Consider the following 14,221-nt stretch of genomic DNA (forward strand, 5'->3'; position numbering starts at 1 on the left):
GAAGGTGGGAAGTGGGTTTGCTGGTGGGAGTGCTGGTTAAGGACTCGATTCCCCGCAACCCAGAAGTTTCTGGCTCTGAAACCATAGGAGTGCCGCCCTCCCTGTTTCTGAAACATCAGTGCAGGGCAGGGTAGGCTACTGGGAGGAGGTGGACCCCCGGGGCCAAACCTCCATCCCTCCCACACCAGGGTCAGGGCTGGGTCTGGGGCCGTGGGGGCGGCTAACACACCTTGCTGGTCTGTGATCCTGAAGGGGAGGGTGGAAGGAGATGGCAAAGACCATCCCTGCCCTCTGGGTTTCCCCAGAAGCTTGGCAGGTCCTGCCCTCCGGACTTAGTCCCACGAACAGAGGGTTGCCTGTGGTTAGACCTGAGCTGCAGCACGGCGGCGGATGAGGAAGTGGGGGCTGGGCCTGCCTCTGTGCCCCCTGGTGAGGACTGGTGCCTTGCTCCTTTGTGGGGCAAACGTGGTGTGGCTGCGGTGAAGGTTCTAGGCCTTGAAAACCTTTTAGGAACCAGCCTGCCCACACCTCTTTTGGAGAAACCCCTGTTGCCGCCTGTGGGATCCTCCGACTGGAAGGTCGGAGAAGCTGGAGCTTTCTGCCCTCTTGGGCAGGTGCCTCCACCCCACAGCGTGCTCCCCCTGTGGCCCAGCCCGCCAGGGATCACCTTGGTCCCAAGAGGCCCGCGGACGCTTGGGAAGTGGAGCTGATGGTGCCTAAGGGGGCAGTGGTGGCCTCCCCTGCGGCGCCTGGAAGGAGCTGGGGGAGGAAGTAGGCCGAGGCCTGGGCCTGGACGGAGCGGGGCTGGCGGGGGCTGCGGGGAACCCCGCCTGGGAGGGAGGCCCGGCGCCGGCTGGGCCCCCACGCTCGGTCCCTGCTCTCACCGAGAGCGGGTCGGCGCCGGCCCCAGCGGGGTCCCCCACCTGCCCGGCGGGGCGGGGCCTGCTGCAGGGGGCGGGGCGGGGGCGGGGCCGGCCTTCGGGCTGGGCGGGCGGCGGCAGCGCGGCCCGCAGTGTCGCCGGGATCCCGCCGAGTCGCGGTCGTCTCCGCCACCATGGGGCAGATCGAGTGGGCCATGTGGGCCAACGAACAGGCGCTGGCGTCCGGCCTGAGTGAGTGCGCGCCGAGCCCTCGGGCTGCGGGTCGGGCTGGGCCAGAGCGGGCGCGAGACCCGGGGCTGCGGGCCGGGAGTGGGGACTGAAGGCAGGGCTGGGGGCCCGGGGTGGGCTGCGGCCAGCGGGGCAGTCAGGGACCTTGGCCTGCGGAGGAGGTTTGGAGACCAAAAAGCCCCGGCTCCTGCCCACCCTCCCGCTGTCCCCTCTACTCCCCCACCCCAGCCGGGACCTCTACACGGGGAGAGGAAGTTGCAACCAGGGGAAGAGGCGTTTCCTCCCTGGTGGTTTCCGGGGAGTCACTGCCCCCTGGGGTTGGGTAAACACAGCAAGTGGACAGCCCGTACCCCTGCTGCCCAGGCCTGGGGGGCTTTTGCCTAGCCGTGGAGAGGGGCTCCCTCTCGTCCTGGGTCCTGGGGGGCAGGTGCTCGGCGCGCGGGGCCCCACCCCCAGTTGGACACAGTGGCTTCTAGGATTTCATAAGGGAGCTGGAAACCCCCGAGAATGACCCCGTTCAGCTCAAGTCCCAGAGAGACTGCTTCTGGGGTGGGGGCAGGGCACCATGCCCCGTGTGCGCAAGAGCTCTGGTAAGGGAGCACTGGGGTGTGCACCCCAGCTCTGTACTCCCAAGCAGGATCCTCTCTAGACTGGGTGGGGCAAAGCTGAGTCCAGAGGGGCCCCAGAAGCTCTGCCTGCCTCCCTCCAGGGACCTGCCAGTCCCAGGAAGGGCCTGTGCGCCCAGTGTGGAACATGCAGACAAGGGGCGTCTGAGCCACACATCATTCCCCCGGACTGCACCCCACCCCGGCCTCCTGCACCTGGGGAGGGAGGAGCAGAGGCAGAGGACGTCTCCCCGCCCCACACTGTCAGATCACATTTTAGAGCCCGGGGCCTAGGGTGTGCTGTACGTGCAGGCAGATCCTACGTGCTGCGGGCCTCTCCAGTGGCCGAGAACTCAGTGGGTCGGTCACATGGTGCTGTCACGGTCCCCAGGCTGTCCACTGCAGACCAGCCTCTGGTTCTCTGGAGGCCCACTGTGAGCAGGCCGGCGTCCTGGCCTTGGCTACCACCTGCGAGTGTGGGGCCCACCCTTCTCTCATGTCCGCGGCGCAGAAGGCAAAGTCGGGGGTGAGCTCAGCCTTCTCCATCGTCAAATAAGAGTGCTTGTCAGAAGGTCGCCCGGGGCCTGCTCTGGTCCCTCCCTTGCTGACTTCTCTTCTGGGTGTGAACTGTAGCCTCCAGCGACGGCTCAGGCCTGGTGAGACCCTGACCACACACAGTCTCAGCCCACAGATTTTTCTATTGTGGGAAGTCCCATCTGACCCGATGGTGGCACCTGCTGCTGAGAGCCTTCCTGGGGTTTTCTAGTACACACCAAAAGCCAGACTCTGGCTGCTCCAATCCCTGAGCGTCCAGACCCTTGCCCTCTCCGGGACTCATGCACAGCCTTCTGTTCTGTTCCCGGATCCTCTGAGCTGAGCCCAGGGCCTTTGCTGAGCTGAAGTGTCTGCGGCTTCTGCATTCGGCTCTCAGCTCACGGTGCCACCTGCTTGGAGCAGACTTGCCGGGGTGCCAGGCGGAAAGGAGCCCCAGACAATCCACCCCCTTCCCCCTCTTCCAGTTTCGATATTTCTTTCTGTTCCCCTGACAAGACCATGAGTCCCGCAAGAACTGAGGCCTCGTCTGTCCTTGCCGCTGCTCGGTGCTGCGCGGAGCAGGGCTCTCCCGGCGTTCGGGGGTGGCGCGCAGTCCTCCCTCCTCCCTGGTGGGTCAGTGGTGTCTTCGCCCTCCTCTTGCCGAGGGCAGGCAGCCACACCGCCGCTCGGGAGGGGGAAGTCACACACCCAAACTGAAGGCGGAACAGTGCTCTTCCCTCTCCCAGCCCCCCAGATGCTGACCGGCCAACAAAAAAAGTTAATATGTACTAGAGCTCAGCAGCACCACTGGTAGGAAATCTGCAGGCAGGAAGCAGAGTGAGGTTTCAAGGTGGTGTATCTTGGCTGAAGGAAGGGGTGCCAGGGGAATAGGGACTCTCAGGGGCTCAGGCTCTTACCTAGTGGGATTTGGGGGCCTCTGTGTGGAAACAGCTGAATCTGGGCTGCATGGCTAGACCTGGCTGGGGAGGGCCACATGACACAAGAAACAGAGTCGGGAACAGTCCCTTTCAAGGATGCTTGGGACCCGCAGCCAGGGTTGGCTTGAAGAAGCCTGGGTCCATGCAAAGCCGTGCAAAGTCAGGCCTGTGCTATGTGTGGGGAAGGGCTGAATGTTTCCTACCCTGGGCCAGACCAGGAGATTGCCGTGCACGGGGCCCAGGCCTGGAGAAACCCCGAAGCCCCCGGCAGAGGCAACGTGAAAGCTGTCTGCAAGCCCGTTTGCTCCCTGGGGTGCAGGAGACCGCCACAGGAAGCCCAGCACTGCCAGCCGCCTGCTCCGCACCCCACCCCTGCCCCGCCTGTGGAGGAAGCACGCGGCCCGGGGTGGGCCCGCTGCGGCAGAGCCAGGCAGAGCCGAGCCGCCCGGAAGACCTGAGGATGTGAGGGCGCCTTGATGCCCACCAGTATGTTCCAGACCCTCGAGGGAGAATAGAGCAGAGCGTACAATGAAACAGGACAAAAAGTGAACTAATGCAGAACATCAAGAAAGAAAATTCGTTAACGGTTCATGGGTGAGCTGGAAGCTCACTGTAAAGATAAGAGGCTCGTGGAATGGACGATGGGACTCGGGGAGCCTCACGGCATGCCACGCACACCAGAGACGGGGTTACTGAGGAGACGCTGAGCCCTGTGCAGGGATGCAGGGGTGGGGGTGCAGGGTGGGTAGCAATGGCAGGGGTGGGGGTGCAGGGTGGGTAGCAGTGGAGGGAGGGAGCCTGCCGCGTGGGGGCAGTGGGGGTGCAGGGAAGACCCTCCCCGTGGGGAGCAGCAGGTGCAGAGGGGAGAGTCCGGGCCCCGTAGGGCGAATGCTGGGAGGCAGTACGAACGGGTAACAGGCGAACATTTTCCAGAAATGGAGAAATCTCAGATTGAAAGAAAGCAGTCCTTTACACAATAAAGAAAAACAAATCCCTTTTTGGACACAAGGTAACGAAATTATAGACCATTATTTACCGGAGGGGAGGAGTGGCTTCGAGAGTCAGACTGAGGGCAGACGGATCCAGGAGGGCCGCCAGAAGACAAGGGAAGGAGATCTTGGGTGCGGAGGGGAGGGTGTGTTCAAGCCCCAGGCCGACTCACTGAGGGCAGCAGGCCTCCCCGGGGGGACCCCTGAGGGACCCCGGTCAGCGGGGGGGCACGGGGTCCTGCAGCAGGGCTGGCGGCGAGGAGGGGGCCTCGGGGCCTGAGCACCGATGGTAGATCACGAAGTAATCCTGCCCGCGCAGCTGGGGGGTGAGGCCGAGGGAAGCTGACCTCCGTCCACGTGTGATCTGGGAAGAGAGACGTGAGATTTCAAGCTGGAGCGCGTCAGCCGGCGGTGGGACGTGACGCCGGCGCCCGCCCGCCCGTCACACAGCGCGGCCGGACCCCGCGTCCGTAACCCTGCAAGAGCGCCCCCTCCCAGAGGCCCGAGCTCCCGTGCTTGTAGCCGGAGAAACCGCGGGAAGTTCCGGGCTTGCGCACGCAGGTGTGCGAGGACTTGGGTCTCTGCCTCTAAAATGGCTACAGTGGAACATTTCGTGTTGCAGATACGTGACCGCAAGAGAACAGGTTGTAACAAAATAGTTTCTGGGGAGGAAAGGTCCAGCCGTATGTCACCTCCAGCGGGGGAGGCAGCCCCACGCAGGCTGGGAAGAGCCGACAGACGCCAGGCCCAGGAAGGGGCCGGGGTATCAGCCCCGGACCGCCGCGGTCCAGGTGGGACGGCGGGAGCGCCGTGCGCCCGGGAGAGGTCGTCCGTCCCCAGACACACACAAATAACCATGTCATCTTGAAGCACGGAAAGCAAACACAAAGCGGCCAGGCGTCGCGGAGCCCTGCAGCGCGGGGGCCCGGGTGAGGACCAGTCCTGCCAGCGCTCCCCGGGCTCTGAGCAGCTGCCGGGATGGGGACCGGTTCCGCCCACGCGCCGTGCTCTGTCGGCCCGGCCCTGGCCCCGTGCCCAGCTCGGGGGCTACTCCCTGCCCCACCCCACCCCACCCGCCGTGTCCCCTGCAGGGGCCGGTGTGTTGTCGCACAGCAGAGCATCTGTGGGCGACCTCGGGCCTCGCCAAGGGAGGGGAGCGCGCGGGGAGAGCTGGGGAGGGGGACTCCTGCTAACCTGCCTCTCCTCTCTCCGCAGTCCTCATCATGGGGGGCGTCGTGGCCACGGCCGGCCAGTTCACCAAGTGGTACTTCGGCGCGTACTCCATGTATCCTGCCGGTTTAGATCTGGGACGGGGTGCGGGGGACAGTGGTGCGGGGCTCCGGGTGCGGACACGGCTGCCCCTGGGGCCACAGGCACGTCACAGTTTCCCTGGTCCCCCGCAGACGTGGGGAAGGCAGGACAGGGCTCAGTCGCAGTTTGGGAAGCCGAGGCTGGGAGCAGGGAAGTGACTGGCGTGAGGCCAGGAGGCCCGTGGCCTGGCGAGAGGTGTCAGCACTGAGGCCCCGGGAACTCTGGGGAGCCCCTCTGTGCCCCCCTTCTATCAGCTGTCCAGCTGGGCCGGCCTGGGATCTGTCGGCAGTGGGCTGAGCCCCTCTGGCCCAGTTGGGATGGGCCAGCGGGCACCCAAGTGGCCAGATTCGTCGGAAGCTGCCTGGCTGTTTCCCGCCAGCAGGCCGCTGCACCCCGTCTGTTCTCCGAGCTGTTCCTTCACGGCCCGTTCAGTGGCGCAGGCGTGTTCGTCTGCCTGCTGGAGTACCCCCGGGGGAAGAGGAGGAAGGGATCCACCATGGAGAGATGGTGAGCTCCCATCCCTGCGCTGGGGGGCGTCCCCGGGGCTGGGCCACCCCACAAGGGAGGACACGCCTTCTGAGGTCGCAAACACCCTCCTGGGCAAATAGGCCAGAGCCCGCCCTGCTGCTGCGGCCCCTCAGTCTCTGGGAGGGAGGAAGCCGGGGTGCTGGGGGAGCGGGGGGATGGCTGCCGAGCAGGATACAGTCGGTCTCTCGCCCTCCTCCTAGTGGACAGAAGTACATGACCAAAGTGCTGAAGGTGTTCGGGCCTCTCACCAGGAACTACTACATCCGGGCCTTCCTGCACCTGGGGTGAGCCTTCTCCCGCCTCCCCCTCCCCCGGGGACCAGTATGGCCCTGGAGTAAACCCCTCCCCACTGGCTCGAGTCAGCCCTGTCCCGGCCCAGATAGGCTTCCAGACCCGGAACCAGGGCTTCCCCAGACCGGCTCCATGACCTCGCGCCGCGTAACGGCTCACAGCCACGCCAGGAGCTCACTGGGGAGCCGTCGGGGGCTGAGGAGGCTCGCCTGGGCAGCTCCGCTCACTGCCCTGGGCGTGCACCTGCTGGTTCCTGCCAGGGAGGCCCCAACGCCCTGGGGCCTTGACGGCCATGTGGGCGTCCTCCTGGCGTGGTGGGTGGGGGCCCAGCCCCAGCACCCCAAGAATTGTTAAGGCTCAGATAAAAGCAGAGGACAGCTCCAAGGGCCCAAGTGTGGAAGCCCAGCCTTTGGCAGGACTGGGCGTGTCCTCCAGCCGGGGTCCCGGGGGCCACATGCTATGGTCTGCCTGGTCCTGGGGGTCTGGGGTGCAGACTCCTCCTGACCACCTGCCTCCCCCCCAACCCAAGGCTGTCGGTACCTGCCGGCTTCCTGCTTGCCACCATCCTGGGGATGGCCTGCCTGGCCATCGCGAGCAGCATCTATCTGCTGGTGAGTGCTGTCGTCTGTGGCTGGCCCCGCGGGCCCTCACCACCTCGGTCCCCAAAACCAGCTCTGCAGCCTGAGTCCTCACTCGTGCCGTGGCGGGGTCAGTGGGTCCGTGGCCACCAGTCACTGGACGTGTAGTGTGCACTAGCTCCTTTTTCTGGGCCTTGGCCCTGCTTTGCAGACCAGGAAGTAGAAAGTCAGAGAGATGGTGTGGGTGGCCCAGGGTCACACGGCCGGCCCCGGCCCAACCACACTTTTCTCATTTCACCCACCTTGCTAACTTGGGGTGCTACTGGGAGCACTTCCTGGGGAGCCTGTTAACGGTACAGATGCCACGGGGATGTTTTCCAAAGCTGCCCCATGGGGCCTGCCCAGGGCCGGGACATGTGCAAAGGCCCCGAGGTAGGGCTGCACGTCACCCGGTCTTCCCAGAAGAGCCGGCAGGCTCGGGGGAGGATGGCATTGGGGGAAGCTCTGCCGGGCGCAGGCTCTGGGCCAGATGTGTCTGAGCTTTCGCTTAGAACCGCCCATTTTTTGAGGGGGCTTTTGTGTTTTCCTGATTAACTTGCAGGAATCCCATGTTATGTTTTCAGTGTGAGTGTTCTGTGCGTGAATTCAGACCCTGAATACTTTCTGTGCCTCGGAGAGGGGTCTGTTAGCGTTGGTGTGACACCCTTCCCTGGGCAGGACGAAGTTTGCCTGTTTGCCCGCTGGTCTGTACCTTCCACAGACGCACTTCCCTGCCTGTAAGGCGCGTCTCTGCCCTCCTCTGATCCTGGAGTTTCCTTTTCAGGGTAGACATGCTGGGATTCACCTCGGGAGGTGGGGCCACGGTGCCCATTCATTCTTCTGCTCCTAAGTGACATCATGTCACAGTTTCTCTCAAGGAGGGTGGGGCACAAATGAAAAGCACACGTTCCCCAGCCCTCCTGGCCTGCTGAGGGCTCTGCATCCAGCAGGAGCCCATTCTCTACCCTCAGCCGCATGGCTTGTGCCCCCACGAAGCCTCCTGCCCTCCCCGGCTCCCCGCTGGCCACTCCCACCTCGCGGCCGGAGCATCAGCATGAAGGGCGTCCAGGTTGCCCTCCCCACTGTGGGGTCCTGCCTGGAGAGTGAGGCAGCCGGAGTCTGGGGTCCCGGCTGTCACTCCGGAATTAGTGGATTCAGCCGTGGGTCCTGCCCGGTTCCCGGGGGCTGGTGGTGGGAGCAGAGTTGGCCTCCGGGAGGTCCTATCAACCCGGCTCCTCTGTATCCTGCAGGCGGCCGTCCGGGGAGAGCAGTGGGTCCCCATCGAGCCCAAGCCCAAGGAGCGGCCGCAAGTCGGGGGCACCATCAAGCAGCCGCCCAGCAACCCCCCGCCCCGGCCCCCAGCCGAGGCCCGAAAGAAGCCTGGGGAAGAGGAGGCAGCAGGGGTGGCAGGGGTTTCCGGTGGCCCCCAGGAAAACCCGGTCCCGGTGATCGACGAGGTCGTGTGACCCGCGTCTCCATTTGTCCCCCAAGTAGCCTCCAAAATAAACCAAGGAGGGCAGGCTCCTGACTCCGTGTGCATCCCGCTCCCAATCCAGGCTCCTCCTTCCGCATAAATCCCGGATGGGCTGCTTCTCGCCCCCTCTGCCTCCCCGCCTGCCCGACACACCGGGCCACCACCAAACCAGCAGGCTCCCGCGGCCCGGGACAGATGCCACGGGTAGCGCTCCGGTCACTGCCGCCACAGGGATGCCCCTGGCCTGGGGCCTCTGGGCCTCCTGGACCTTCGGTTTGGAAGGTCCTCCCCCTCCCTGTCCCCAGCCATTGTTCCTTCACCAACAGATGGTGTCGCCGCAGGTTCTGTGGTGTCCGTGGCCCGTGGGCCCAGCTCTCCGAGCCAGCCATGTGGTGGAAACTCAGTCACGTGCTGAGCAAAGCGTCCTTCAGACCCCGGACAAAGGTCCCTCCTTCACAGCTGGGCACTTTTTCGCACACAGTAGGCCTCCTTCCGGGGTGAAAACGGCCGGATGGGCAGGGAGGTGCTGGAAACGTCCCTCAGATGGGCTGGGGCAACCGGGTCTCCAAGGGGGGGACGTCATCGCCTCGCCGGAACTGCACAGGCTCTGATCCTGGGTCCAGAGGCAGGGGTGCCTGGCCTAGGGGCTGCCCCTGGCTGGCCAGGTCACTGCAGGGGGTGGGGGCAGAAGCCCCCAGGGGGGCATCTGGGCAGCGAAACGGGCCTTCGGATTTGTCTGGGTCTCTGGTGGGGCTGCAGGAGAGACTCAGACACTTGGGGGGAAGGTGGGCTGCACAGTCGTTTCCCCCGAGCTGACCGCCCCCCCGGCCATGGGGCAGGGGGCTGGGGGCCCTTGGTGGCGAGGGCCTGCCCGCATTGTGGCCAGATCGGGAGCAGAGCCCCTCTCTGGGAGCCACGGCCAGAGGTGTTGGCAGGTGAAACCCACTAGGGCCCTCGGGGCGCACACGTTTCGCACACCGGCCACCCTTGGGGTTCACACACAGACATTTCTGGAAGGATGCAGGACCCAGGGCCAGCGGCTGCCCTGGAGGACCAGCTGGGCTTCGGGCCAGGCAGGGGTAAGGGTGAGGAGGGTGCCTTCAGCCACTGCCCCCTGCCTTGACGCTGTGCTCTGGGGGCATTTGTCGATTAAAAACACTCTCACACTTTGGGGGCGCCTGGGTGGCTCAGTGGGTTAAGCCGCTGCCTTCGGCTCAGGTCATGATCTCAGGGTCCTGGGATCGAGTCCCGCATCGGGCTCTCTGCTCAGCAGGGAACCTGCTTCCCTCTCTCTCTCTCTGCCTGCCTCTCTGCCTACTTGTGATCTCCGTCTGTCAAATAAATTAATTAAATCTTTAAAAAAAAAAAACACTCTCACACTTTGAATAAATAATTATTTTAGCAATACAAGGGTACTTGTTCCTGGGGGGGCTGGGAAGGGGGAGCTTGGGGGCTGGGAGCAGCCCGAGGCTGGTGAAGGTGTGAAGGGAGCCCGGGGAACCACCGACAAGGAGGGGACATGAGAACACATTTTGTTTAAGAAGCTCTAGAAGAATAAAATGATTCCTTCTAGCTCAGCTGTTTTTGCAGGAAGGGTAAACCGAGTCTCGAGATGGGCCTGACCGGCGCAGGGTGACCCCGCAGGCCCAGGGACGTGGCTCTTCAGTGCCCGTTCTCACCCCCAAGGCCCGGAGCCTCGGAACCTCCCCGGGGAACCCCAGGAGGCAAATAAATAACCAATAAATACTCATAAATAGGAGGGACCCTCTTCGCAGAGACCCCAACTGTCCAGTCTGGGGGGGCGACCCATGGCCCCCCCGATGCCACCAAGACAGCCAAGGCCTCCGGTCACTGTGCCGACCTGGGCAGGACGCAGGTGCAGCCCACGGGCACGCGGATGAACTCCGCGTGGAAGGAGAAGGCCCCGGGCGTGGGCAGCCCCGTGGCATCGCGCGAGCAGGGCTGGCGTCGGAGCACCAGCAGCGTCTGCTGCAGCGGCACGGAGTTGAGCGCGGCCGTCTCTCGGCCCGTCCTGGCGCTGATGCAGCCCCGGCACAGGCACTGGGCGAAGGCCAGCTTCTGCGGGTAGCGGCTCTCATCGGTGTCCACGCTGCGGGGACAGACGGGGTGAGGCCCCTGCCCGCCACCCCCGGCTGTGCCTGGCGCTCAGGGTGCCCCTGGCCCGACGCGGGCTGGGGAAACCAGGCTGCAGGGCAGGTGGCATGGGGCCCCCTTCCTGCCCGCCCAGTTCCCCGACCCCCAGCCCCGGGCCCAGCCACCCCTGCAGGGGCTCCAGTGTTTACCGAGGAATTGTCCCAGGGGGCCCGGGAGATGGAGGCTCCGGGCAGTCCTGCCCAGGGCTCCTGTGATGGGCCCTGCCCTCCCGCCCGGGGGGGTGACAGCTCCTCTAGCTGCGAAGACACGGAGGCTCGGAGAGGGGAGGGACTGGCCCAACCCTACAGGGCAGGGACCCTGGTCCCCCTGGAAGTCCCGCGGCCCTCACCGGTATCTCCAGGGCGAGATGGAGCGCTGGTGAATGTCGGCTTCCAATACCTCCTCAGGCCGCAGCACCGGGCACTGGGTCCCAGCTGGGGGCCTGTCATGCCGCCTTCTGTGGCCCTCCGCCTCCAGGCTGGCCACCAGGGCTACGGGCAGAGTCTGTTCCCACTTGGCGGCTCGAGCCAGCAGGTGTGGCGGGGCCTGGCCCAGGGGCAGCTCCTCGGCCGAATAGCAGCGTGGGGTCCCGTGGGGGTGGGCTCCCCCCCAGAGCTGGGGGCCACGGCGGGCTGGGCTGGCGGGCAGCCAGAGCAGAAGCAAGAGGCCGGGAAGGAGCTGGTGGACAGACATTGGGTGGTCAGGTCAGGGTGGTGCCCAGGGAAGGCGGCACCTCCCTGGCCTCCTAGCTGGCCCTAGATGGGGTGTGGCGCTCCCTCTACAGTTGGGGAAACTGAGACCCAGAGGGAAACTTAGCCCTCGGGCCAGGATCCCCAGAGCACCAGAGCTGCTGGGTCCTGGCTCTCTTCTGTGCCCGGATTTGGGGTTTTCCGGGACCGCATGCCAGCATCCTCTGCTTGGGGGCTGGCGGCACAGAGCCGGTTGGGGCGTGAGAGCTGCGGCTCACCAGGCTCACCATGGCAGCCGCGGCGCTGGGCTGAGAGGCAGGGGCACTTGGCTGCGGGCCTGGAGGCTGCCCGGCTCCAGGTGCCCTTTATACCTCCAGCCACACCTGGGGAAAATCCAGAGCCGCTTCCTCCTGGGGAAGTGCCCGGCTGCGCTTCCTCCTCCACTCCGAGTCCCGGGGGTGCCCTCCTCCACCCCACTCCTCCCCCTCCCCCGCCCAGAGGGACCCTGCCTTGGGACTGGGCTGTATCTGCCTGGCGAGTGAGCTGGGACAGCTTGGACTCATCTAGGGCTCGCTCCCCAGGCTGGGGACAAGCAGTTGGTCCCGTTTTTTTCTCAGAGATGGTCCAGGAGAGGCCCCCGTATCCACCTCCAGGGGGGCCGGTGGGAGAGTCCGGAATAGGCTCCAGGAGCTGGGGGCCAGCCAGCGTTTCAGGTTCTGGGTTGGCTTACTGCGGATTTGCTCAACGAAACCTCATCCAGAAGCCAGGGATGCGGGGGAAGACGCCTTGGAAACTTCAAAGAAGCTGCATTTGAGGAGATTCCCCCCCAACCTCCCTCCACCAAGGCTGAGGCTGCTGCGGTGGGGGGGAGGGGGCTGCCTGACCACCATCCAGGCCCCTCCCTTGGTTATCCAGAAAGGGCAGCTGGAGGCGATCTCGCGCAGCTTTGGCCATCACTCCCTGGGTCCCAGGGCCACCCCAAAGTGTCCCCCAGTTTAGCACAGTCTGAGGGCAGGGGAGTGGCTAGTCTGGGCACCAGGCAAGCACCGTTCCCTAAGTCTCCAAGGACACAAAGACGCCCTAGGGGAGCCCGGACCTGCCCTCCTGGTCCTCACAGGCATCTGCACCTGCAAGGGGGCTGCCCTGTGACCCTCGCCCTCCTGGGGAGCAGGACATGGTCAGGGGAGACCCTGCCCCTCGCTGGCCCAGAGGAAATGCTCCTTCCCAACAGATGGCTGGATAGATGCACTGAGTTCCCAGGGCTGTTCCTGCCTACAGTGTCCTGGTCGCTGGCCATCAGCGCTCTGCTCGCATACTTTCTGCAATGGGGAGATCACTACCTCACCTGCATCAGTTCGTACAATAATGGAAATCAAATTGTGGGCAGGGTCCGTTCCTTCCGGGGTCTCTGAGGGAGGACCGCTCCCACCTCTTGGAGCTTCTGGGGCTGCTGGTAATTCTGAGAGTCCCTCGGCTTGTGGCCATATCATTGTAACCCCAGCCTCGTCCTCACATGGCTCTCCCCTGGGTCTGTGTCTCTCCTGCACAAGGACGCTACCCTCCTTCAGAAAGATCTGAAGAACCAAGACCCTCCATTCGTCCCCGGGATGGGGGCCAGGACATCAATGTCTCTTGGGGGGTACACAGTAGAACCCAGGACCCCCTCTCCAGGGTAGATGCTGGGGGCTTGCTTGGTGCACCCGTGCAGGCCAGCTTTCCAGGACGCCCCTCCTGAGGGGCTGACCGCTGACTACTGACCGCTCCTGTCTCGGGAGAGTTCTAGTCCCCCTCGTGTCCCCCCAGGAGGCAGTGTGAGCCCCTTGAGGGCAGAGGCGGTGGAGTGGTCCCACGGCCGCCCTGGCATAGGGCTGTGCCCAGCGCCTCGGGCTTCCATAAATACATCGGAACGAGGGGAAGAGGGGCAAGCCTGGTTCCCCTCGGAGTAACATGGGGTGACAGTGCCCCAGTTGCGGGTGCTGGAACAGGGATGCCCACTGTGCCGTGGTCTCACCTTCCTTTGTGTGTGGGGGGGTCTGCACACACGCACACGGGTGTCATTTATGAAACGAAAAGTAAGATGGTCACTTCTGCCGCCGCTGCCTGGCGGGTGCGCTCTTGTGGGGGCACCACCGGCTGCACAGGGCACACACACCCCAGCGTTGCCCACACCCCCATGCCAGCCCCTCACGGGCGGGGGGAGTTTCCGCGTTTTCTGTGCCTTTCCAGAACAGCGCATGGGTGGGCACCGTGCTGGGGAGGAGCCTGGGACCAGGCTGTGCACCGACCCGCTTCGCGGTGCCACCACCAGGGGGTCTCCAAGTGGTCCTGACAGCCGGTCCACAAGGGGGTGGCAGCGGGCAGCTCCCCCTAGGGGACGAGGGCCAGAGCCCAGGGGTTGGGGGTCCTGGCCGGCAGCACCAAGGCCGGAAGGGTGCAGGGCGGGGGCCTGGGCGGCACCTCATTCCTGCGGGTGGCTGAGGCAAGCACGGAAGTCCGGGGTTGGGCAAGACTGGAAAGGCGCCACCAGAGGAAGTCTGGAGGGCGTCCCGGAGGCGACGTCCCAGAAGGCCCCGCCCTCCAACCATGCCCTTTGGACCACAGCCTCCTTCAGTCTCCTGCTGAGTGGGGCTGCCAGCCGCCCTGTGCGGGGGGGGGGGGGGGGGGGGGCGTTGACAACTGTCGCTGTTGAGAGCTGGGGGGCTGGGCGCATTGGGGAGGCGGGGGAGGAGGCCCAGACGCCCTGGCAGCTGCTGCGAACGACCAGAGAGAAACCCACAGAAACTTCACTCTCAGCAAGGAGCAGCCGGGGGCGCCGGCCATGTTCACTCATGACCTTGGGGACTGTATCTCACATTTGAGTGACAAAATTAAGAAAAACCCCTCTGTCTTTTTTTCTTTACCCACTCAAGAAAGACGAGGAGAGAGGCTGTGGTGGGGGTTGGGGGTATCAGCAGGAGCCAGGTGGCTAGGGAAGGAGTGTGG

General features: G+C 64.8%; 2 protein-coding genes across 2 annotated transcripts; one reads left to right on the plus strand and one right to left on the minus strand.

The window, feature by feature from the left end:
• Positions 1-991: 991 nt before the first annotated feature.
• LOC122911145 (cytochrome b-245 light chain) lies at positions 992-8,461 on the plus strand. The gene is made up of 6 exons (XM_044255570.1): positions 992-1,112; positions 5,391-5,460; positions 5,919-5,993; positions 6,215-6,298; positions 6,835-6,916; positions 8,173-8,461. The coding sequence occupies exons 1-6, from the start codon at positions 1,055-1,057 to the stop codon at positions 8,386-8,388; spliced, it is 585 nt and encodes a 194-aa protein (XP_044111505.1). The 5' UTR covers positions 992-1,054; the 3' UTR covers positions 8,389-8,461.
• A 1,783-nt stretch (positions 8,462-10,244) lies between these two features.
• IL17C (interleukin 17C) lies at positions 10,245-11,802 on the minus strand. Its single transcript, XM_044260365.1, has 3 exons — positions 11,749-11,802; positions 10,900-11,228; positions 10,245-10,506 (listed from the first exon to the last, which is right to left on the minus strand). The coding sequence occupies exons 1-3, from the start codon at positions 11,800-11,802 to the stop codon at positions 10,245-10,247; spliced, it is 645 nt and encodes a 214-aa protein (XP_044116300.1).
• Positions 11,803-14,221: the final 2,419 nt, after the last annotated feature.

The sequence above is a fragment of the Neovison vison genome, chromosome 7 (genome assembly GCF_020171115.1).
Source record: "Neovison vison isolate M4711 chromosome 7, ASM_NN_V1, whole genome shotgun sequence".
Lineage (NCBI taxonomy): Eukaryota > Metazoa > Chordata > Mammalia > Carnivora > Mustelidae > Neogale > Neogale vison.